This window comes from Leptosomus discolor, chromosome 4 (genome assembly GCF_034619465.1).
Source record: "Leptosomus discolor isolate bLepDis1 chromosome 4, bLepDis1.hap2, whole genome shotgun sequence".
Taxonomy (NCBI): domain Eukaryota; kingdom Metazoa; phylum Chordata; class Aves; order Leptosomiformes; family Leptosomidae; genus Leptosomus; species Leptosomus discolor.
The window spans coordinates 19236412-19260492 of NC_141394.1; the positions used below are offsets into that span (position 1 = coordinate 19236412).

The following is a 24081-nucleotide window of genomic DNA, read 5'->3' on the forward strand; positions in this document are numbered from 1 at the left end:
TGGCTGCGTGCGCGTGTGGCAGCCCGTCTGTCCCCGTCCGCTCCCCCCCCCGCCCCCCGCTCCCTCCTCCGCGCCTTCCCCGCCCGAGCTGCCAGCAGCGGGGGAAGGCAGCCTTGAGGGCAGGGGGAAAGAGGGGCAGGAGGAAGCAAAGGCGGCGGGGAGAGCGGAGACGGGGCCAGCCTGAGGAAATCAAACGGCCCCGACATGAATTAGGCAGCGGGTGGAAGAGGGGAGGGCCCCCTCCCCTTCCTCCCTCCCCGCACGGCGCCCGGCGCCCGGCGGGAGCAGCGCCGCCCCGCACGGAGCCGGCTGCTCGGGGCACGCCGCACGCACGCACACACACACACACACACACGCACAGAGGCAGGCGGCGGGGGCGGGCGGGCCGGCCGGGGTGGGGGGGCCCGGCAGATGAAGATGGCAATGTCTGTGATCCAAGCGTGCCGCAGCCTGGCTCTCTCAACATGGCTGCTGTCCTTTTGTTTCGTGCATCTGCTGTGCCTGGACTTCACCGTGGCCGAGAAGGAGGAGTGGTACACGGCCTTCGTCAACATCACCTACGCCGACCCGGCGGCCGGCAGCGCCGAGCTCCGCAGCGAGAAGAGCGAGTGCGGGCGCTACGGCGAGCAGTCGCCCAAGCAGGACGCCCGCGGGCAGGTGGCCCTCTCCGCCTCGCCCACCGACCGCTACGCCTGCGACCCCGGCACCCGCTTCAACGCCCCGGCGCCGGGCAAGAGCTGGGTGGCCCTCATCCCGCGGGGCAACTGCACCTACAAGGACAAGATCCGCCACGCCGCCGCCCAGAACGCCTCCGCCGTGGTCATCTACAACGTGGGCTCCAGCAACGCCAACGAGACGATCACCATGCCCCACGCAGGTGAGCCCCGGCACCCCGCCCGCGCTCCCCGTGGGCGCACCCCGGGGTCTGGGCTGGGCGGGCGGATGGGCCGCTCTGCCGTCCCGCGTCCTTGGGGTGCGAGCTACTGCGGGGGAAGGTGTCCTCACACCTCCTGGCAGGGAGTCAGGTGGGCTACGGGCCTCACCGGGCGGTGGGTGCCCGTTCCGGGCACTGTGGAGCACCTCTCCGCACTGGGTGCGCTGCCATCAGCCGTGGACACTGGTGCTCCAGCGGTGAAAAGTTTGGGAGATGTAAAGTTTGGGTCTAGTTGGAGGAATGGGTGGGACCCTGCCCCCGCTGTGGGGCACCGAGGATTTGGTGTGTCCTGAGGATCCTCTGGCAGGTGCCGTGTAGGTTCAGCTGTGATTGAGACCTTCAGAAGAGAAGCGTAGTGTTTATGGTGCAGGCTTATCAGGAGGTGCAATAAAGTAGGGAACATAGCGTCCGCTGTCTTGCCTATGGTAGTGTAAAAGCTGTGGGATCAAGTAGTAGTGCCGAGTATGTGATTTGGTGAGAACATGAGGTATTTTGTCCAGGACTGTGCTTAGGGGAGGTTTCCCCTCTCCCCGGTCAATGCTCTGAGTTTGTGCTCACAGCGTCAGCATATGGGTGCTTGGGTGCCAACATGTGCTCATCAACTACAACTGAGCAGAAATCCAGTAATCGGAAACAACCCAAACCCCAGGTTATGCCCGTAGAAAACACTGGTTTTGTAACAGTGTTTGATCTGAAATAGTGTTGTTTTAAAAACAGATCACCAGATTTATATTTAGGGATGGTGTTTTCTTGCCAGAGGTCACTGGTCTTGTATACCAGCAGCCTATGCCATGGAGACTAAAATGCCACCTATTGTGAAATCTCAGTTTGGTTTGCATCCAGTAACTAATCATGCCCAGCTGTTTCATGGCAGTTGAATCTTTGAGCAGAGTTAGGGGTAAACTGAAACACAGAGAGGCTGCAAAACAGGATGTTATTCTAAAGACATTTTACATTTCCACAGTAAACTAGCGAGCATGGATGTGCTGAAAAACAATTTATTGCCCCACTATAATGCCATAATACTGCTGATGCAAAAGTAGCGCTTTTGGAACGTCTAGTGTGCAGCCTCTTTAAGAGATTAACTGTTTATTTGGACAAATTTGTGGGGTTTGTAGGATCTGTGGAGATGGGTTTTTTCAGTATTTTCCGTTGGTTTTGTGATACAAGCAACTCAAAACCTCTTGAGCTTCTTAAAACTGTGCTTTATAACCTACACATGGTTTAGTAGCAGTTCAGATCATACTTCTTGGTGCTTTAAGTATCACAGATTATATACTAAGCAGTATAAAGTAGTAGCAGCTTGGCGTCCTTACGCACCCTTAAAGTAAAGCTTAGACTGTTTCAAAACTTAAGATCGTTTGTTCTTGTCTAGTGAGTTACTCTAAAACTGCCAACATACTGGATCAATTAATGGTTTGCCTGTTTTTAGAGTATGTACTAAGCTGGTTTCCCACACAAATGGTGTTTTATTAAGAAACAGTGGGAGTAAAAAATGTGTCTAACCTTTTAAAATGTTAGAGCTTTTGTTTGTTTTAAAGTCTAAAATGAAGTAAGCCAGGAATCTTTCTACTGAAGGTGGCCTCAGCTTTCAAAAATCCGAACACTGTATCACTTATCTCGGGGGCAGCTTCTTTTATGTCATATGATTCCTTACAGTTAATGCTGAGAATCCTTTTTGAGTACGGAATTGATACTCAGCAGTGTGACTGTAGAGTACTACCAGAGGCCAAAATGAAAGGAAACTTGCAGAAAATAATCTGAACTTGTTGAATACAGTCAATGAGACCAAGGGGCTTTGGTGATTGATTGCATGAGGTTGTCTTTGTTTTAAGGATTTTTGTTCTGTGAAGTTGAAAAACAGTTGTTAGCTTTACCTTAGGGAAAACCCACCTTCTGTGTACAGTTAGAGCTCAGAGGAGTTTTTGAGCATAAATCTGCTGGAACAGGAGGAAAAATACTTAAATATTTGACAAACTAAGAGGGATTCAGAACTGGATTTGTCTTTACTCTTGCTCTTGTACTACTGTTATGCTGGGACAAAGTGAATGTACAAGCTGTGTAAAATTAACTTTCTGACTTGCAGCAGGACGTTTGCTTGGTCCCAGTCTAAATGACAGCACAAGATTCAAGGGAAGAATGAATCAGGTTCTTGGTTTCTGAGTTCAGCAGCATCTGCGGTGCTCTGCCCACGCCAAATCCTGGAGTGGGAAGAAGAAAATTCCATCCTGGAAAATACTTAGGGGGTGGGAGGGGAGAGTGAAATATGACCTAAAAAGCAATTTAAAAGTTGAAAGATATATGAGGTGACTCTGTTTTTCTTTTTACTTTTCTTTTCTCACACAGATTTTTTTTTTTTTGAGATTCCATATAAGCTTAAGTAAACTCTTTCTGTACAGAAAACAGTGTATATCCTGTTGCATAACAATGTGGCTTCTGCCCTTGCTAAAGAACTCTTACTCCTGAGAGAGATGTTTTTCCTTATGTACGTTCTTCTCTTCTGTATGCGTTGCCTTCTTTCTTTTACTGTCATTTTATCTCTCTTTGTGCTGCTTTTTCTGCTCCTCTCACCCCCACTCTCATTTCTTGATCTCTATGCCTGTGCTTCATTCCCCCTCTTGACCACATTACTGTGCTACTTCATAGTCCTTTGCCCTTGCCACTTTCTTCCCAAAGCACTCTCTTCTCCTGCCAAAGATCTTACATCACAGCTGTATGTTTAATTTTATTTCCTGTTTTCCGCTACGATGCGTGCCAATGACCCTTTGCTAACATAGTCCCTTCTCATTTTAAAATCTATCACAAGATACCATTCTTGAATTTGAAGGAGGGTTGGTAGACCTCCCTCCCTACCCGGCACCTCCACCACCCCCAAATCAAAACCAGGATGATATTATTTCAAAGCTTGTTGTGGAAATCTTCAAATATAACTTTCCAGGGTTTATTTATAGTGCAGCAGACAGAACAGGCAAAGTGTGCGATTTGAACCAGTTCAGTCACCATACTGAAAGCTTTTGCTGTCAAGGAGCTTGTACTTAGGTCACTGCTTGCACATCCAGAAGAGTGAGGTAGAGTTGTGACATCTGCGTTCACAGGGAGCACAGAGCTCTGTGGTTCTCGCGCTAGGACACACTTGGCTTTTACATCATCTGTTATAGCCTTTGCAAACCGGCATCTTTATTTTTATTGGCTTGAAGTATGGTAGGGGAGCTGTGAGTCCAACTTTGTTTGCTTTTTGACTAAGTAGGTTTTAACTAGAGAAAGACAAAAGCATCTAGAATTTCTGTTTCAGCTGCTTTTTATTTCTCCTAAATCAACTTTTCTAGTAGAAAAGTACTCTAACAATATAGAGGATGTTCTTTTTCACACTTTCCAGAGTGATAATCCATGGTGTCGGCTAGGGTTTCTGATTAGCATTTGCTCTTATTCAGAACACATTAGCTGTTGTTTAGGTGTGAAAAGGCTCTAGGCACTGCGTTTACATTTAGTAACTCAGTATTAATTTGAAGTATTCTTACTACCTGTTGTAGCACGTGTCCTAACACATCCTCTGAGCTCTGAATAAATACAGGAAGGGAGCCTTCCAGAAGATGATTCAAGGTGAGAACTTCCCTCTCTCCAACCATTATTTGAGGGAACCTAGGTTGACCACTTCTAACGGGCGTCTGTCAGGTGCTTGGGGCTAGGCAGGGATGTTAACCGCGACTCTACACACGATTTCTGTGTGGCTAAAAATCGAATCTTTAGCATTCAATACAGTTTGTAACATTCAGTTTGAATTCAGGGGTGCATTAAAATATCTCACAGAATAGATACAATTATTATGTGAAGTCAATTGCATCCTAAATGTTTTGCACCAGAAGCATATGGAGTCAGGCAGCTCTGCGTTCTCCGTATTCTGCTTTTCCAGTGAATGCCATCACAAATTTTAAGTCATGTGCTGCGCATGTGACGGCCTGTTTTCAACGCGGGGCAGATGCCTCGTTTTTTTGTAATGGCTCATACACACTGGCAGCAACTGTCAACTGTATCTTTGAGACATGAATCTCATATGTGGTCTAAGATGATTCTGACTTCTTCCTTTCCTCTTTGGCCCTAAAGTGCAGCATGCCTGTGCCAGGCTGCATGAGGAGGGCATGGCCATCCCACGGCAAAATCAGGTGTTTCCCTCCGCCCATGCTGTGAATGTGGCCAGCCTTGAACTGTGCCCTTTCAGTTCAATGAGTTTCTACCCTTGTACTCAGATTTTTGTTTGACGATCGATGACTGATCTTGCCTTTTACATATTTTAAGATGTGTCGGTAGTAGTTTTGGCTTTGGGCTCTGCTGTAGATTTGTACCAATGTACAAGTTAAACACCAAAGTTGAAGAGTTCTCTCTTTACAGAATTAATTCAGTGCTGTAGCTGCATTTGTTCCTTTACTAAATTGTTTTCCTAAACTTTTGTTGAATTCTAATGAGAAAAATGTGCTGACAGCATTCACACTGAATTTGCATATGGATAAGAGTGAATTAATCAAGGGTGGGAGATTTCAGGCTTCCAGGGCCTGCCATAATTATTTTCTGTTCCAAGCACCCAGGATTCATTCCTAATAGGAACTAACTTAGTGGGGGAGGAAGATGGAGGTTAGTGCATCTCTGAGCTTTATCCATCATGAAATTGAGGCATGGCTGGGGTGTGCTGCCATCCTGAGGAACTCAGGAGCTCATGGATCCATCATGTCATCCTGGCTTCCAGTAGTCCTTGAAAATCTGGTTCTCGATATTTACCAGGATCAAGGATTTATAACATTGGGTACAGCCAGCAGTAGTGCCCACAAGCTGTCCCACTGCGTTCGCTAGTGAGCCGCCCTTCTGCCTGCTAGTTCTGCTGTGGTTCTGTGCTAAACTTCTCTACTGAGGGTGTGTTTGGTTATGCCAAGCCAGGGAAGACTTTGTGATGTTAGGTTACCGGTTTAGCTTTAACTGAATTAAAAGGGATGCGTTTCACCTACAAGGACTAGAGCAACAAAATAATCTTAGTCTCTGGTACTACTTGGGACAGCCACTTCAGCGTTGAGGCACTGAGTTTTGTCGTTAGGTGAGACGCTTTTTGCCTTGTTTGAATCTTGCATCTTCTTTCAACCTCACAATGGCTTGTGTGTCTCCTTCAGAGCCCACTGCAGTCAGTGGAAAGACAGTGAGTCTATTGAGCTTTGGATCAAGTCGTAAGGTACGGCTTTCCCTACAAAGTGGTGAAGTATTGATTCATTGAAGGTTGCATTGATCCCCCAAGGTTACTGGCTGCAAAAGCAGTTAGATTTCTCCATGCCCCTTGGTTATCTGCAGCATTTTTTGTTTGCAGTGATATTCATAAAAGTGCTGTCTTCAGATCTGTGGAGTAAGAAGTGACACAGCAAGAAGAAAATCTTCCTCAGAAACAGATCTGTATCAGCATTGGTTCTAACTGCTGCCTGTTAATCTGAAGCACCTCATTTTGGTATACTGTCCTTAGGAGAATGGCTTGCTTTTCATAAAGTGATGGGTTGTTCTAGTCCCATTGATATTTTGGTAAGATGGTAGATGTTAGCTTGAGTGGTTAGGATCCTGTGGCAGTCTGTGGCTAATGCGTTAACTCCATTGTAGCTCACCAATTCATGCAGATGTATTTCTGTGCTGCACCCCTTCATGGTACATCACAGCACAGGAACATTTTTGGCAAAAGGGGAGAGAAACCTACAGGTAGTTTAGTGTTGCCACTTTAAGAGTCTCTTTTCTTTGTAAGAGAAGAGGAAACTTTCTACTTTTCTCATGTAAGCGAAGGACTAAAAGACCCCATTATTTTGCCGCACTTGTTTGACAGAGCTCATAGTGCGTTGTCATGTGAGATGAATTGAGTTTCAAGTGACCGCTGCCTCCCTACACCACAAGCCAGGCTGATGAAGAGTTAGATCTTTATGAAGGGAAGCCCAGTGACTTCTACAGTTCCCAATAACTTCTGCAGAGCTAACCTGCACAGGAACAGCATTCATTTCAAGACTTCTGCCCTTTTAGTTGTATTTGAGTGCTAGTCACTTGATGACTTCTTCGGTACAGAAGGGAGCAAACAATACAATCATTGACTCGTAGAAATCAGATATGGAAAAGACTGAGTAATCCATGTAATCTGTCACCTTGCTAATGCAGGACTGCTTCCTACACTGTTGCCATCTAATATCGTTGCAGTGCTTTTTGCTTATCGTCTTGCAAGGGAGAGAATTTTGGGGTGCTGCAGAACCAAATGCAGACTATGTAAGCAGCAGAATGGTGCTACGGCAAAAAATAAAAAATGTAGGAGGATATTAAATAGTGATATTATGTCTTGCAATATTATTTAATTCTCATAACTTCCACAGAGTCATCTTGGCAGAGGCATAACTGCTAAAGGGTAAGGTTTAAAACCAAATGTATCCGTTGTACCACACAGTTCAGAGAATTATATGGCAATTGCAAGAAGAAAGAGGAGACAAAATACTTTGTCAGTGGTTATGTCCAAACAGGCTTACTCTGTCCAAACAAGGCCTGTCTTGATTCCATAGTGGAGTGTGTGCCAGGACTTCTTAAGTGCCCAGCTCTCTCCTCGTTTCACCCCATACTGTTTTGGTTTCTCGGAAGAGAAAATCTAGATGGATAGGCCACATGTCAGCCACTGAACAGTTTGACCAGATCCTGAATCTGGATGACCAGGGGTCAAGGACCCCCCCAGGGTACCCACTTTTTTCATGAGTGCATTTAGATGCCGTATCACAGGAGGTAATTCTATTAAGAACTCCAGTTTCTGTTACCTAGAGCAGGAAACCAAAATCACTTAGGTGAAACCTCAACCTTTAAAATTTCCCATATTAAATCTACCAGCTTTATATCTACTGTTTGACCCACTGCCCATATTGTGGGATGCCAAGCTTCATAAACCTACAAGTTTGCTAATGAATTTGCTGTGATTTGAAGCTCATCAGTAATAGGCTTACTGTTCTTCAGTGCATTTTGTGGACCCCTTAGAAGCAATCCTCCAGCCAGGATAGGTTGAAAATTACTGATTTAGGTGAATTTACCACCCTGGTGGAAACAATGGGGTTTAGTTCAAAAATGAATGAGTGGTGAATTTTTTCACCAGTTCTAGTAGATGGAGAAAGGTTGTAAAGATTAGTTTGCTTATGAAACAACAGTACTATGCGGCTGTGTTTTACAAGAGAGGCTTAACAAGGGCATTGTTTATTTTTTTGGCTCCTCTTCAATAAATTGAGGTAAACCTTGGGAAACAGGACTGAGGAGAACTGAAGGAGATGATGAAAAGATTAACCTGTTTGTTTTATTGGTATTTTACATTGAAATATGAAAAGCGGGGATCTTTGATTCTTTGCTACTTAAAGATATAATAGCTTTTTCAAATGATTGTTCATTTCTTTTTCTTCTCGAGAGTGACTTCTAAGTAATATCAATAAAGTGCCTGTTCATTTGCTTCTGACAGTATAATCACAGTGATACTCAATTATACTGCTAGACCTAAGGGTCTGTCAAGAGTTTTGATCTCAAATTTGATGTCTTTAACTGTGTTTATGTATGTAATATTCCCTGCTGGAAATTGGAAAGGTAGCCAATTTATTTTAACCTTATTTTCAGTTTGAGACAAAATAGGAGGGAAAAAAATGTGTATCTTTTTAGTTCCCATTAGTTACAGAAATGTAAATTACAGCCCTGTAACTCCATAAAGTCCTGGTTTGAGTATATTTTGTATACTCCTTAAACAGGGATAGAAGCATTACATCTGCATATGAGTATAGTTCCTCCAGGACTCCTACATGGAATAGGATGAGTTGGCAAGTGCTCCCTTGTGCTACACGCTTAAAGAGACATAGCTCTTTAAAATTAATTTATATTCCATACTGTCTCGAAGCCTTTATCATGAGAGGGGACCCCGGCACTGGGGTGCTCCCTAACAAAGCAGTTCTCTCTGTATGCTCTTCTACGAAGACAGCCCCCTACTTCTGATGTAGTTGTGTATCAACCATCTTCATTTGTCCCTGATCACTGTCTTAATTATATAGATCTTCATAATTTGTTCCATCCCTTGGGCATCCTTCCTTTTTATATGCTCCTTGGTTTGCCTCGTACTGTTCAAATCTCTCCTTACAAGGCATCTCTTTTTTGCAAGTCATTGTAAGAACGTCTCACCAGATAATATATGTATTTTAAAAAGAATGATGCATCACACTAATCTCCGGCTTCCGTTTTATAAATCACATATCATTAATCTGTGCACTTCTACTTAGTGCTTGATCTTGCAGTCCTTGTCAAAAAATTCATTTCTAGCATGGTAACAGATTGTGTTGAATGTGTCTGACCTTACACAGCAGCACTAAGAATGGACTCAAGATCCTAGTAAGTAGATTCATTTTTAGTTAACATATATGTCTAATCTTAAGATTACTGTACAGTGTGTCAACATTAGTTGAATATGTGTTGTGGGTTGGCTGGGTTCAGACCCAGTACAATAAGCTGTATGGTTTTATCATTTTGCTTAAATTGATTTGTGGAGTACTTGAGCAACTTTTACACCTAGCTGTTACTGTTACACCAGCAGAGCAATTCCGGTTCCTCATGATCAAAGCACTGAGTGTCTAACAAGTTTCACTATAAAAGATTCCTTGCATTTTCCAATTATGCAAGAGTTCTGTATCAGTGTCTGATAAAGATCTCTGGTTTTACATCCTATGATGATAGCTAAAATGGTAGTATTCTTTTTTGTTTTTCATTTCACTGTTTTCTGTTAGAAGACAGACATTCATTTCTGCTTTTCCTTTGCCCTTTCAGAAGTCTCTGTATTAGAGAATCTTAAACGTTTGACCACATTTCTGGGGCATGTCTGTGTTTGTACTCAAAAGAAAATGCTTAAAACAGAACAGTCTGATGCTGCAGTCTCATTCATGATTGCTTCTTATACTTGTACAGAATATGCTTTCTCGTCTTGTGCCTTTTTAAGCTTTTGTTCTACACTCACGGTCTCCTAGTTCTACCTGCCAGCATCGTGTTCCCTGAGAAGAGGCAGCTTTCGCAAGATTGTGTAATCTCTGTGCCTGGTCTCTTACCGCTTTTTCTACGTCCATGTGTTTGAAGTACCATCTGGTTGTCCATGAAATTCATACCTTTACAAAAAACTGTATCAAGACTTTTCACACTGGAAAATGAGGAGCTGTCTGAGTAAAATCCATTATGTCTTGTTATAATATGGCCTTTGATGTCTCTTCTATTTTTTTTTTCCACTTTCTCCCCACCCCTTACTAGGTTGACAAAAACAACCAAAGGCTGTTGCTTTACATACAGAGCTGACTGTAAGGGGAAGCAGAGCAGGATTATCCTCTTTTGGTTGCTTTTCCTTTGCAGCTGACTCTGGGTTTAAAGAGCATCTGCTGACGGCTGTCTGCTGCTCGGGGTCAGCTTGGAGGAATGGGACACCAGCAATTGGGAAATGTGGCAGTGCAGAAGACTGCCAATCAGGCGTAGCACATTTGCTATGCATAGAATGGCTTTGTGCTGAACACTCCTAAGTCTTTTTCATGAATTCTTAAAAGACCAAATTATGGTCCCCTCTATGTAAAGAGGCCGATCCTGCTCTTTCATGCTTTTGCAGAAGAAGATTACGTTTCCCCCGCTGGGTGCTAGAAAAAACTGGCTGGGACTTTTTCCATCAAAACTGTTTTTCTTTAGTAGTGAAATGGTTTTTCAACAAAAAACAGTTTTGAATGTCTTTGCTCTCCAGAAAAGTCCTTACACTTCTGAGTTTCAAAAAAGATTTTGTTTTTGTAAATATTTAATATCTCAGAATTTCAGGTTCAGAACATTTTGGGTTCCCTTGCCTTTTTTGATGATATATTACATTTTAATCAGCTTCTACCAGCCTTAGACACTATTTCCACCCCAGAGCACAGACCTGACTTCCTCCCAACTCAGATGTTACTCTTCTCCAGGAATCAATGCATGCGTTTGATTACAAGTATTATTTAAAGAAATTGAACTCAGGTTTGCAATGCTGGATTTCTTTTCCCTATGATAATGTGCCAACAGCTTTCTGTCTTCTCATCACGCAGTCCCTAAGTTAAAAGATCTTTGGCCCTTGCTGTCTGTGTATATATCCTTAGTAGCAGGCTAGACGTGACGTCAGCACTGTGTCTAGATACACATGGGAACAATATTTGGTGTGAGATAAAGATTGCCCTCATAGACAAAGGCAAAACAAGGATCCGTAGTTGTCAGTGGAAGCGAGACAAATTCAGGCTTGTAGTAAGATGCAGTTTCCTAAATGGTTGCCCATAACTTCATGTTATTTGAATGGGCTTGGATAGCTCTCTGAAAGTCCCATCCTGGAAAAATTACACCAGTCTCTGGGAAAATTGTGGTAGTATGTGTACAAGGAAGGTTAGAGAAGGTGATCATGGTAGTTCTTTATGGTTTTAGGGACTGTACCTCCCTGGAACTACTACCCAGCTCTCTTCCACATTTGGAGACCATCAAAACAGCTCTGCAGAAGCTCTGTAAGTGGGCAGAAGTAAACACTATGGCCTGAAGCATCAGCTTTTTAAAACTGGATCTCTGCGTAGCATGACCTTTATCACCTGGAAAGAACTTAGCTGGGTGACAGTGATGAGCCAATTTCGGCTCGTTACTTCTTTGTGACTGTTGCTTATAGAAGAGGAGGCTGCAAGAAAACACACTTGCAAGAAAAGCATAGCTGAGCGACTTTTTGTGTGTTTGAAGATAGCCAACAAACGCAGAGAGCTGCCTGTAAACCTCCACAAAACAACCATTTGCTGGAGCATCTGTCTCTTATTGTAAAAGAAATTGAAAGCCTTTCTCTTCCAAAACTTCTATTTAAATGTTGAATGCCAGCACAAGGGAATAATATGATTAAATGCAATCCAGAGAGCAACAGTATCACAGGTGGGGATGAAATACTTCAAAAGCCAATAGTACCATCATTCACTTTGCCAGAGAAATGGCTAAAATAGCGATTAGATGAAAGTCATGTCAATGAACCTGAATCCTGGAGAGGTGAATTCATGTTGATGGGAAAATAATAGCCATGGAAGTAGCGTGTGACTCCTATGGCATCCTCACCAGGGAGACATTCTTCCTCTTAGAGACTATGAAATTTATGTGACTAATCCGTATATCTTAATCCCCATTTCAGGTCTGTACTGATGCCTATGTCTCACTGCTACCCACTGTCATGATCTTTGAAATTTTCTTGTTTGCTGCCTCATTGTTCTTTGTTCCAGTCCTTCCTTGCTGCCTTTACAGCTGATGGGAGCATTCCTTGAGATGATGAGGATCTTGGTCACCTTGTGCTCAAGTTTGAGCTTGTACATTTTCTAGTTGCCTTTAGCAGTTTTGCATGTTGCTTTGTGTTTGAGTATGGGGGATTGTGTTGCTCACAGAATATTGCCCAACTGGATCCATAGGTGAATTAGAGAAAGCTACCGAACACCTTAACTGCATGGGAAAGTAATGAGCTATGTCTAAGGCAGCTGGGATACTCTAATGTGTATGGATTCTTCAGAGAACTTATCTGTCCTTTTCACTCCACTGGCCTGCTAACCCCTGCTTAAGAAACCACATAGGGAAATTTCATTTCCTATGTTTTGGGGTATTTTTTTCCCTCTAGAGACATTCTCTTTTCTTTATCCATCTGAGTCCCAGACAATCTCTTTTTTTGTCTTTTTTCCCCTATCCTAGTCTACTAACCAGAACTTGTTGAAATGCAATTTATGAGAGTCCATAGCCTTTTTCTGAGAGAGAAATATGACCGTGTAACAATTTTTTTCTGAATTCATAATTTCTAATGGTTGATAGTTCAAGGAAATTTTTGGTAACAGAGAACTGGTATTATCTGGTTTCTAAATGTGCATGACCTATCACTTGTTTCTCCAATAATTAAGGGCTTCATCCTGTTAACTAATTTATATAACCGTCCTTCTGCTATTAGACTTATGAAAAATAAAGCAAGCAGTGAATTTTTGGTCTTAGAATATCTTCTACTGATTATCTTGTACATTTGATATGTAGAATCTGTTCTTATTTCTTAACCTGCATTTCTTGTACATTTGATGTGTAGAATCTGTTCTTATTTCTTAATACTGCATTGAGTCAGCACAATGGTTGCTGTTGGTCTTTTCTGGACAATTTCTTTTGTGTCCATAGATGAGAAATATTTTTCGCCAATGCAAAGATAACCCTGCTAGTTTTATCACAAAGCTGTTGTCTTTGGCTCTGACTAGCCAAATCTGTTGTGGGTTAGCCTGCAAAACAGGAGCTACTGTGCACATGTAAATCAATAGACTGTTTGGTAGTAATGATAGCAGGGAGACAAGTATAGCTGGGTCTCACCTAGACCAATACAGCAGCTCCTAAAATCCCTTGCTTGCTAATGAGACAGATGCATAAAAGTGACTTCTCACTTTACTAAGGTGGGTTTTTTTTGTTTGTTTTTTTGCTGTCTTAAAACTCACTAGTAGGTATTTCAAAATTTAGGTTAGACATTAATGTAATGTAGACATTAGAAATAAGGTAATTTGGAGAACGCTTCATGTCCCAGTTTGGGACAATGTTTGCACGAATGGTTATAGTTAAGCTTATGTTTAGTTCTTGCTAAGGGTGGGCCAGCAGTTGAGCACCTTAACTAAATGGATTGAAAGTGGTTTTATGAGAAAATGTCATCTATGAAAGAGGTAGAAGTGTCTGATGTAGACCAGAGATTACTAAGAATGTGATAATCTTGGGGGATCTTACGCCCTCCTGTAGTACTGTGAATAGTCAACGTCCTTGCAATAAGGCACTTTTATTTATAATTGTAAATGTAAGAGATATACTTTATGTATTTCATAGAATGGGTACTTTATAAACAACTATTAAAAGAGATGCTTTAAGTATTTTACGTTTCTCCACATAAATTGGCTTCTCCTTTCTGGGTTATCAGGCATGTCTGCATCACAGTGAGAAGCAAGGGTACCTCTCTCAGCTTCCAGTGACAACTGTTCCCCTTTCATCTGAGGAAAAGCTGGCCACCCAAGCCCTTTACAAGCCAGATGCTGTATCTTCTTAACTGTGATTTATTTGATGTCTGTTACCAGTGCATGCAGAGGAACAATCATAGCTGTGAGAAGTGTGGACAGCTGGTTAGTTATTTGCAGATGTCTTAGAGATTTATATCAACCAGTCAATTGCACTTGCTAGGTGAGCTAGAGGAGTTCATGGGATTTAGAATAGCCACACAGCATTTCTTGCTAATCAGGGAGTTGCCTGATTTGGAAATACATACATATCTATCAGATGCACAGCAGCTCCATACCTGATGCCCATTCCGGTTTGGGAGTAATTATTGTGATGGTTTGCAGATTTCATTCCAGTAGATAAAATTTTGCATCCTCCCTTGTGGCCTTATCAGTCTGTCGGCTTCATTTTGCTTTGAGAAATTCAGGAGAGGTTTCATTGATGTTCCCAGTGGTACATATCAATTTTGAACAGAGCTTTCAGCCTCTTGGACAGTTGTTGAGGGTATGTTGAGAGGATGGGAAACTGTAACCAAGGAGAAGCGTAAAATTGACAGATATTCCTCCATTAGACATTCCTAACAAGCTAACTGCCATATTGAGTTTGAGAGATCTGCCTGGAAATAATATTATTTTTAATAATCTTTAAGTATGTAAGCATGCCCCATGACAACTGTGTTAAAATCACAGTAAGACTTACCAGACCAGACAAATATTAATGTATAATACGCGAATATCATTGTATAATATGCAAATATGAATGAATACCTGAGGTGATTCAGTAGTGTCTTCAGTGGTCTGCAGATCTGTATTTATCAGCACAAGTCTCAGAGTTCCTCCATAATTTCAATGTGAATAGACATCAGCAGGAGTGGAAGTGATTAGTATCCTTTTGTGGGTGCTATGCTGTTCACAGGCCTGGGTCTCAGCTTGCCTTGTTTAATAAAACAGAACTGGAATCCATCCATCAGAAAATTATTGCAGGTTTGATTAATTTGAACATAAGCCAGATGTTATCCAACAGTCGTCTGCACCTATTGTCAAGAGTTTCAGGATCTGAGAGTGCGTTAGGCCTTCATTCAGGGGCACAATATTCAGTCGGCTGAAGAAAAAATAATTACAATTTCATTTGTTTTCCATCTTTAATAGTGGCAATGTCCCTATCACTGAAGGGGCTAATATACACAGCATTAAGTACTCTCAGGCTACAGCAATGAAGAGATTTTACCTGTTTCTCGTGGAAAGATGCTACGCTGTGCAGACCTGGTATCTTGGAAACTGAAGTTTTAAGGCGGATGAATTTTAGATCCACTTCTCTAGCTACTTTGAAGAAGCACACAAACAACTTGGCTGAAAAATTCACAAGAAGTTCACAGGGAAAAAATATTCTCCGACACCAATATGATGGTCTCCCTAGTTCTTATGTGGGTTATTGGCATTAGACTGGGCTTTAAAATGACTTTTCACAGGCCACATTTTCTTTATGCAGACTGCTTTCAGACCAGCTCAGATGCTGATTTCTGAACTTTAAGTTAGCCACCGTTACTTTAAGAGCCTCCCAAGTCCCCATTTAATTTATTTACATATTTTTAATGTTATTAAGAGAAAACAAATAATGATTCTGTAAAATTCCAACCCCTAAATCTTTCCTTTAGAAAAAGTATTGTTTGCTGATAGCCAGCAATGCACTTACCTGTGCCATTAATTTGTAACCTCTACTTCTGAAATCCTAACCTTGCTGAAGTCAGTCCCAAAACTGCCATGTAGTTAAGGCAAAAAGGTCATACCTGAACTCATTATACATCTTCTACTGCCCCCATAGTATTTAACGCATTGTTGTCAAGTACAGAAAAGCCCCATTCATCATAACCCAACATAAATAATACCAGTCTTTCACCAGCAATCTTGGTGAAGTATTAACAGTCTGCATTTTATGTGAATTGCACACATCTGTCGGATTCAAGTAACACAACAGACAACACCAGGGCTTTGTTAAGGTCATTTTGTAATTGAGTAAAATTATGGGCCAGCTTGTGAGTGCCTTGAAGCTGTAAGTACTGACTTGTGTGAGTTCTCCAGCTCACTTAATAAAAGGTCCACCTGGCTTCAAGTGATTGCTTAAATTATGTAGCCATTGTAACATTTATGATATAGGTAGAAGTTAATTTTCTTACTTTTTGAAGTACTTGAGAATAGTAGGTCATGTCTTACATATATTTCTGACAGTGGGCTTCAAAACGAATTTTTCTGAAATCTACTGACAGCTAAAATTTAGTTCTTGCAAGGCTTATGGCTTTTATGTGAAATGAAAGGAATCGGGGTGGGGGGGGGTGGTGTTAGAGCTGTGTTGCAGGAAGACACTGAAAAGCTTGGTTTGCAAGATACACGTACCTGCTAGCTCATCTCCAGGAACAGGGAGCAGCCAGGCTCACAAGAGCTCTGAGAAATGTTGCTGCCTGACGAAAGTCATAGTTGAAGTAAAAGCTTCTAAATCTCAAGCAGGTACTGGCTGCACGCACTGCAAAAAGACCTGTTCTATATTTGGAGGGTGAGAGCAGTATGGTTTTCACACCTTTCTTTGCTAACTGGTATGCTAAGAAGGAATGGCAATGATGACAGCCTTATCACAGGGGGGATGCTTCGGTGATGGTTGTTCAGAGAACGATCAAAATTAGTATTTGCAATTTCCAGTGAAAGAGTTTTGTACCACCCATCTATACCAAATAAATGTGGACAGTTGTCACAGAAACAGTTACAGAAACAAAGTCTATCCACATTAAGCCTAGCAGAGGTCGTTCCTTACCTATTTCTGGTTTGACCAAGTTAGGATGGCATTTAATACAGGCGAAATTTATTCCAGAGGATTAGTTGTTGGATCTTGGAATATGTGGTTGGTTGGTGTATTTTTTTTTCTTTTTTCTTAATTTTCCTGGAACTGTGGTTCAGTCAAAGAGACCACAATGCAGGCAATACTGCATGGCAATTTCAGTGCCTTTGTTTTAGCATGCATATTGTGTTTTGAGTGATGCTGATCTGTTTTGAGAGCTTGTGGGATTTTCAAAACCACTGCTATGTTAATCTCATTTGGCTCCTCTAACATGTTTCAGATCTCTCTCTCTTTTCAGGGTCTGATGACAAGATATTGAATGGTGTGATTTGTACTGCAAATGGTTTATTTTCAGTTTTCACTACACCTTCATTTTGGAAATCTGTGACCATTTAACTCCTTTGTAAGCATGCCTTATTACAGTGAATCTCTTTGCTGATAGAGATGTTTGCTAATGAGAGAGTCTCTGTCTCTCAGTTAGTGTAGGCATTGCTGTATCTTAAAGATGCTTTGCCTTTTGATCTCTTTGATCCAAATTAATTGTTAGAGGCTAAATGCAGACAGAAATATCAAATGCACAGCTATGCTTAACAGAAAAGTTACAATTAACAGAAAGTATCAGAAATGAAAGGAGAAATCTGGATAGGTGATTCAGTGTAGAAATAACAGGGTAGCTGAAGTTCATGATTTAAACTGGTAGTTCTGATCTGCTCGTACTTAGGCACTGAGTCATCCAAGGCATAAAAGCTAAATGAAGAGAGAGAACATAAGCTGTCATACAAGAACCAAGGTAAATAGAATTACCCTCTTTTCATGTCCTCTCACATGTGGGCAGAATTGGTCTCTGATGCAATTGAAACATAGGAATATTACCAGCAGAGGGAAACTTCTAATAGTTATGACTAGTATTCCTCCCTGGGAGCCTGGATGTGTTTTGTTTGTTGTTGGGGTTTTGGGGTTTTTAAAGGGAGGGGAGAGGAAACAGGCATGTAAAGTAGCATGTAAATGTCTAAACCAGCATGATACAGCATCCGAGTTACATATCCAGGGAATAAGTACAAGTTACCATTAAACTGAAGATTTGCTTAAAACAAACCTTGGTTTGGAGCCAGCTCTGTAGCTTAAATACATCTCCTTAACACCTTCAACTGTGTCTTGTGTACTAAAATTTGTTAAATTTGGTGCAAGATTTAGTTTCTGAACATCTTAGATCTGAACTGTTTCATATCGAACTCTGCAAGTCACTTAGAGTTATGAAATTCACATTAAATCTAGAACTCTAATCTGAAATTTCTGGCTCTGGTACAGATAATCAGATTTCAGTAGGCGAATATGGCACTTACCTTATCTATTGCAGATAGATCCTTCATGGAATACCCTTATAATCAGCAGGTACTGTAAAGAGATCTGCACTGATATTCACTTGAGTATTAAAAATAAAGGATTCAATTAGCAATGTACTGTAATATCAGCATTATATTAAGTGCATTTGTTTTCATCATTCTCAAAGCTTGACTGAATCTCACAGAGGAATGGTAGAAACCGTATAACAAACCATGTAAACAACATCAGTCACAGTTGTACAAAATACAGTGTGGGCAAAAATGGAAAGCCTGCAGGTACTGACAGGTAACTCTGACAAATGCTTTGTTTTAGAAATACAAGCAAATACAACACACTCTGAAGAGATTGTTTCAGTAGAGCATTGTGAATTTGCCTGGGAATTATGTGCTAAGAGGAATTTATTTACTTTTGACTGAATAGTCAGAAGCAAAGTCTGTATTGCCATGTTCCTATAAAAGGAACAGCACAGAGGAAGGACTCTGCCTGCTTAAAACAGATTTGGACCCATTTACGCACATAACTTCCTTCTAAGCATCTAAATACCATCTTTTAGGAGTAGATACCATGAATCCTTTGCCCATAGATGCAGATGTGAGCGTATGTCTATGTGTCCTTATTCACACACACGTATCTATAAAAATAGTAACTTCCTCCAGGGAGATGAGCTATAGCAGATAACCCTCACTTGGTCTTGAACTCACAGATGAGCCAAGGCATGTAGATATTAGATATGGTTATTTTGCCAATGAATGGTCAAATGATCTGTGTAGACATAAACAGCCCTATTTTGACTCCACATGGCAAGGTGGTAACACTCTTGCTGGTTGCTTTGGGGTTAATTTCAACTGCAGTTGTGCAGAATATGGAAAAAAAAAAAAAAAAACAAACCTAGAGCTTTTAAAAATTTCTAGACAGTTTTAAAGAAGCCCCCTTTCTGTGCTCTTTTTCTGATTTGGGCGGGACTGAGGAGAGAAGGTGGAAGAAAAATTATCTCAATGAGTTCTAGTCCTTAACCTTTCAGGTCTTAGAATTTAAATAAAATGTGTTATACAGTCAACTCAACGCTATCCTGCAGCTTGTCTGTGCATAGGTGTAACAGAGTAGGGGCAGGAATTTGTCTTCTATTCATTAGCATTTCAGAGTACTAGAAGCAAGAGATTCCATCTGGGGATGAGTTTCTCATAGTTTCTGGGTACAAAAATGAAATAAAAATAAATGTTGATCCCATATTGCTCCATTTGCTTGATTAGAAATGAGTCAGAGAGTGGTCTCCATCTGGACATGTATACTCTATGATAAGTTTGGATATGAAATGAAAGAATTTATTAAAGTGTTTAGCTTTTCAGCTAAAAAGACAAGGCTGGTTGTAGGAAAACTGTGGACATCAGTTTTACAGTCTTAGGCCCTCATACTGAAAATACTCATGCAGGCAAGTACTTCATGCATGTAATGAACTTGCTTGATCTATTTATAGCTTTACTCAGTGTATGTTTGTACCCAGATGGTGCTTCTTAGATTTCACTGGGCTGTGTGTATGAGCAGCAGTTCACAGTACAGATCACAATGCAGGACAGGAATCCAGGTAGCAAACAAATACACTTAATTAAGTAGATGTTGACAATTAGTTAATGCAATACTTATGACTTTTTTTACTGGTGTCTCTCTGCAAGAATGATCTATAACTGATAGAACCTGCAAAATTGCGTGTAGCTACTTTTTTAAAATTTTGGATCATTTTCTTTACAAGGGTGAATAAACAACATTCAATTTTAAGAATGCAGAAACTGACAAAAAGGGTGGAGTAGCCAAGTCTTGAAGTGTGTCAGGAGCAGATTCCAACCTTCCAGAGTCCCCTTCTCTAAGTAGTGACAGATCATTTCCATCCCCATAGCATCTTGCTTCTCCAAGCTTGTTCTTTGCCAGTTTTGGTTCTCTATTTACTCTTTCCATATACCACCAAGGTTGGTTTGGAATTCTTTTACAAGCAAGGTCTCTGAAATTTTCCTGTGATTAACTGAAGTCCATTTGTATTTGCTTCTTCCATAAGCTATTTGATTAAAAAAAAAAAAACAAAAAACAAAAAAACAACCCACAAACAACAAAACAAACAAAAAACACAACAACAAAAACCAAGCAAACAAACCCCACCAAAATAATTTTGATCTATATTATGAAATTCTACTTCAATCTACCAGTTCATAGTTGTGTAAGTCTCAAAAAAACCATAGCTGTGAAGGGGGAACATAATCCAGGCAGTGAATGCATACATTAAACTACAGTGGCAGCAAATGCGTTTCCCCTCCTATTGAAATAGATCTCATGTTAAATACAAAATTCAAATAATACACTTATTTTGGACACCTCTAGCTACTGAATGGTGTTTCATCTGCTGATATCCTGATACTTGTGAAGAGTATCTGGTACACACAAACTCACCTAGGATGGCTAATATTAACACTTGAAGGGGCAGATGCTATGACTGTGTATAAGGTTGCCTGCAGCTGTCTTTGGGAGGGTTACAAATGAGAGCTGACTCTAAGTCCAGGCTAAAAGTACAGGGGTTTTCGTTTAGTTTGGTTTTACTGTGCAGCAGCTGTCAGGAGACGGGCTTCCCTTGTGCAGTTTGTTAGTTTTAACAGCATTTGAAAATAGAAATGTAATGACTTGTTTGGGTGCAATGATTGCAAAGTATTTTCTATTACTTTTAAGAGGATAAATTCCTAGATTGGGACTACATCAGAGGAACTGTAGGATTATTAGCATGATAAATCTCCTTCTTGATCAGAACTATTCAGCACATTGCATTCGGGGTGGTGAGATTAATATATTTCTGTAACATGAATGAAACCCATCTCAGGTTCTAATACAGCCTCTTGTGCAGTGCATGTAACTTGACTCTCTAAGTAGCCAGATGCTATTAGGTGCTGATTGCCAGTTTTAAGCCAGTGGTGCCTTACTGGTTCTAACTTAGGAGACACTAAAAGTATACAGGGAAGCAGTTAAGAAGGGAATGCTGCCTCCTTAGTCATAGCACTCTGTTGTAATTTCTATACATTTGGCATAAAACCTTTATTTTTTAGAAGACCTTTTTTGTCACTGTTCTGAGAGGACAGACTTGAAATGGCAAATGTCCTTTGAAAAAAAAATCTGCAAGATCATTTTAATGAACTTTTCATTTTTTTTCACACACTTATATATATGTATGGGTTTTAATACTGTTAGAAGTTTTGCATTAGTCTGCTCTGTCTTGCTTGCTCTTCTGTCTATGGCACAGTCTCTGCTTTCTTGTGTTCATGAAGACCCCAGGTAGGCAGTATGCTGCAGACTTTCTGTGGAAAGCCTGAGACAACAGGAGAGTTAATGACCCAGTGTATTTTCTTCAGAAACATAGTTGTCTTAGCCTTTCCCCATTCTCCCTTGCTCTCTGCCTTCCTTGACTTTCTCCAAGCTACTTTTTTCCCACCCCTAATGGCAGTTTTCTGCCCTTTTAGCTGTTCCAAAATGAGCTGGGCTTTAAAAAGGTTTTTGAAAATTAAAAAAGAAACAAGTCTTACTTGGTTTTAGATCATATTGGACCTGGTTTACCCTGCAGTCCCATAGTACCATGTTGGTCCTGCTGAACGATAGGTGAGTGGTGCTGCTGCAGCAGTAGCAAGCAGCTGTTGGCGATGAGGGACAGTAACTTTGTAAAATAGCTTTGTTAACAAAGAAAGTGCATGGTGGAACTGCATATGGGTTATGTCTTGAGTTGAGCATCAAATGCAGCTGTGTTTATTACACTGTCTGCAAAATAGAGCAGTAGTGTGCAGGCAAAGCTCAAAAGCCCCTTAGCGGCTTCCTAATCTGAGGTCAGTCGAGACTTCCAGCTTAGAGGAAGGCCCTGTACGTAAATCTGCTGTATATTCAAATGTCACTTGAAGTGGTTTGGGCTACAGAAAAACAGCTGATAGCTTTGTTAGAGGACCAAGGGACTGGAATTAATGTAAATAAATGTAAATAAATTACACGTCATATGTGGGTGTGGGACTGCCCATATAATGTGTATGCCTCAGCTTCCCAGGCTCAGAGTGCTGACATAGTCCTTCCCTGCCATACATCCTTAGGCTGTTCATGTTGGGGTCTTTTCCGACAATACTTTTTACACCGGCCGCTGCTTCCTGCTCCCCAGATCTTGGCATACCCTGTGGTTTGGCTGGCTTGATGATATTCCCTGTTCCAGCAAAGCCATCTCTTTCTGTAGGACATCTATGATATTCTTGATGACTGTGCCATTATTAGTTCATCCTCACTTTTAGTCTCTTTCCTCTCTATTCTGACTGATTTTGAGTCATGTTACATGCCACACTGTTACAAGGCGTGCATTTGCTCTTTCTTAGCAATGTGCTTGCCTGACCATGTTTAATCAATGCTTTTCCTAAGGGTAGTCTTTAATCTTCTTGCACAGTTTCAGTAGCTGCGGCTTGTGATGAAACGGCTGTAATATTCTGACACGAAGTAGAACTAAATGTCTGTCTTTCTAATCAAAGCATTTTAAGGGTCAGGGGGAGACTTTCAAAGAAAAGTAGCTGACATCAGGGAAGAGCATTTACTTATGCTGGAAAACCTGTGAGTGCATCTTGGGTAAATCTGCCTGTGGCTTCCTTGTGGCAGTGGGGATGTTAATAATTCCCAATAGCATGTACAAATGCAGTGTTCATGCTCTTTCTTCACATGACATGGCTGGTCATCTCCTATCCATACTCCAGTCAGATGTGGAGGAGCTATAAGCTGTACAGTAAGTGCAACTCTTCCCAAGTAAGCTTTTCTGATCAAGGCTAAAAGTTCCATCTTCCTTCTGGCCTTTATGACTTCAGTGAAAAATCAGAAACGGTTTTCTTCAACATTTCTTTCATGTACATAACAACTTACTTCCTCATTGTAGCTTCAGAGAACCATTATGTTTTTCTGCTCCACCCTCCTCTAGTCACCAACCTCTGCAGATCATCAGATGCTCTTCAGACATACCAGAAGTTCGCTTAAATAGCAGAAACTGAACATTGCAAATTGTGTCAGGATTGTGAAAAGCTGCCTGAAGCTCAAAGTCAGGGTCAGTCCTGGCCTGGAGTTGTTGGCTGTCTCTTCTGCATAGGCCTGAACTGTTACAGGTATAGTTCAGTCAGTCTTTAAAATCAGGGTAGACTGTATTTTGTGGAGGCCTATCTAGTCTAGGTACATGAGTACTCAACTGCACATCTTTCACTAATAGCAATGAATTATCTGATTAAGTTTCTGTCCATATGACACTGTCTGGGCAGAGGACAGCATCTTCTCCTTATCGTTCTTTGCATCTCTATTTGTGAGTTTTCTTGTAAGTTTACAGAACTGATACTAAGTCACTGCAGACAATCTAGTTCTAAAGCTCTTACCCAACTTTGACTAAGACTTGGTGAATAAACATCTTTGGTTAGGATTCTGGATGCTTTTAAATGCATTTTAAATGATTAAAATCCTTTAATAAACTCCATATTTAGTCGTGCACTAGCTCCCTGTCACAGATGTACTATTAATTCATTAACATGATTTTCTCTGTAGTTTTGTTAGCACGCTTGGCAAAGGTGAAAATTGTAGCAATTGAAAAGGGGAGATAAAAAGTGAAAGTATTCACTGACCACAGTAAAGAGTGGAAAAGCAATTTTCTCAGCAAATGAAAACGGTTTTATTTTATTTTGTAGATGGGAGATGTAATATGCTAAAAATGCAACTTAATATGCTTCCACGTCTTATTTGAATAGATGTCAAGCAAAGCAGAAGATCTGTATGGCATCAGAGTACTTGGCTTTGGTACTGCATAAACATGGATTGTTATTTTTTGGCTGTTTTGGTCTCCCACAGAGTCCGGTACATACTTTACTTTTAAAATACGTGCCTGCGTTGCA

General features: G+C 41.2%; 1 protein-coding gene across 1 annotated transcript in view; it reads left to right on the forward strand.

Annotated features, from left to right (window-relative positions):
* Positions 1-411: 411 nt before the first annotated feature.
* The window catches only part of RNF150 (ring finger protein 150), a 120322-nt gene continuing 96652 nt past the window's right edge, over positions 412-24081 (forward strand). Inside the window, exon 1 of the mRNA XM_086464308.1 lies at positions 412-877. Coding sequence (XP_086320434.1) covers positions 412-877 — 466 coding nt within the window. The remainder of the gene's footprint in view (positions 878-24081) is intronic.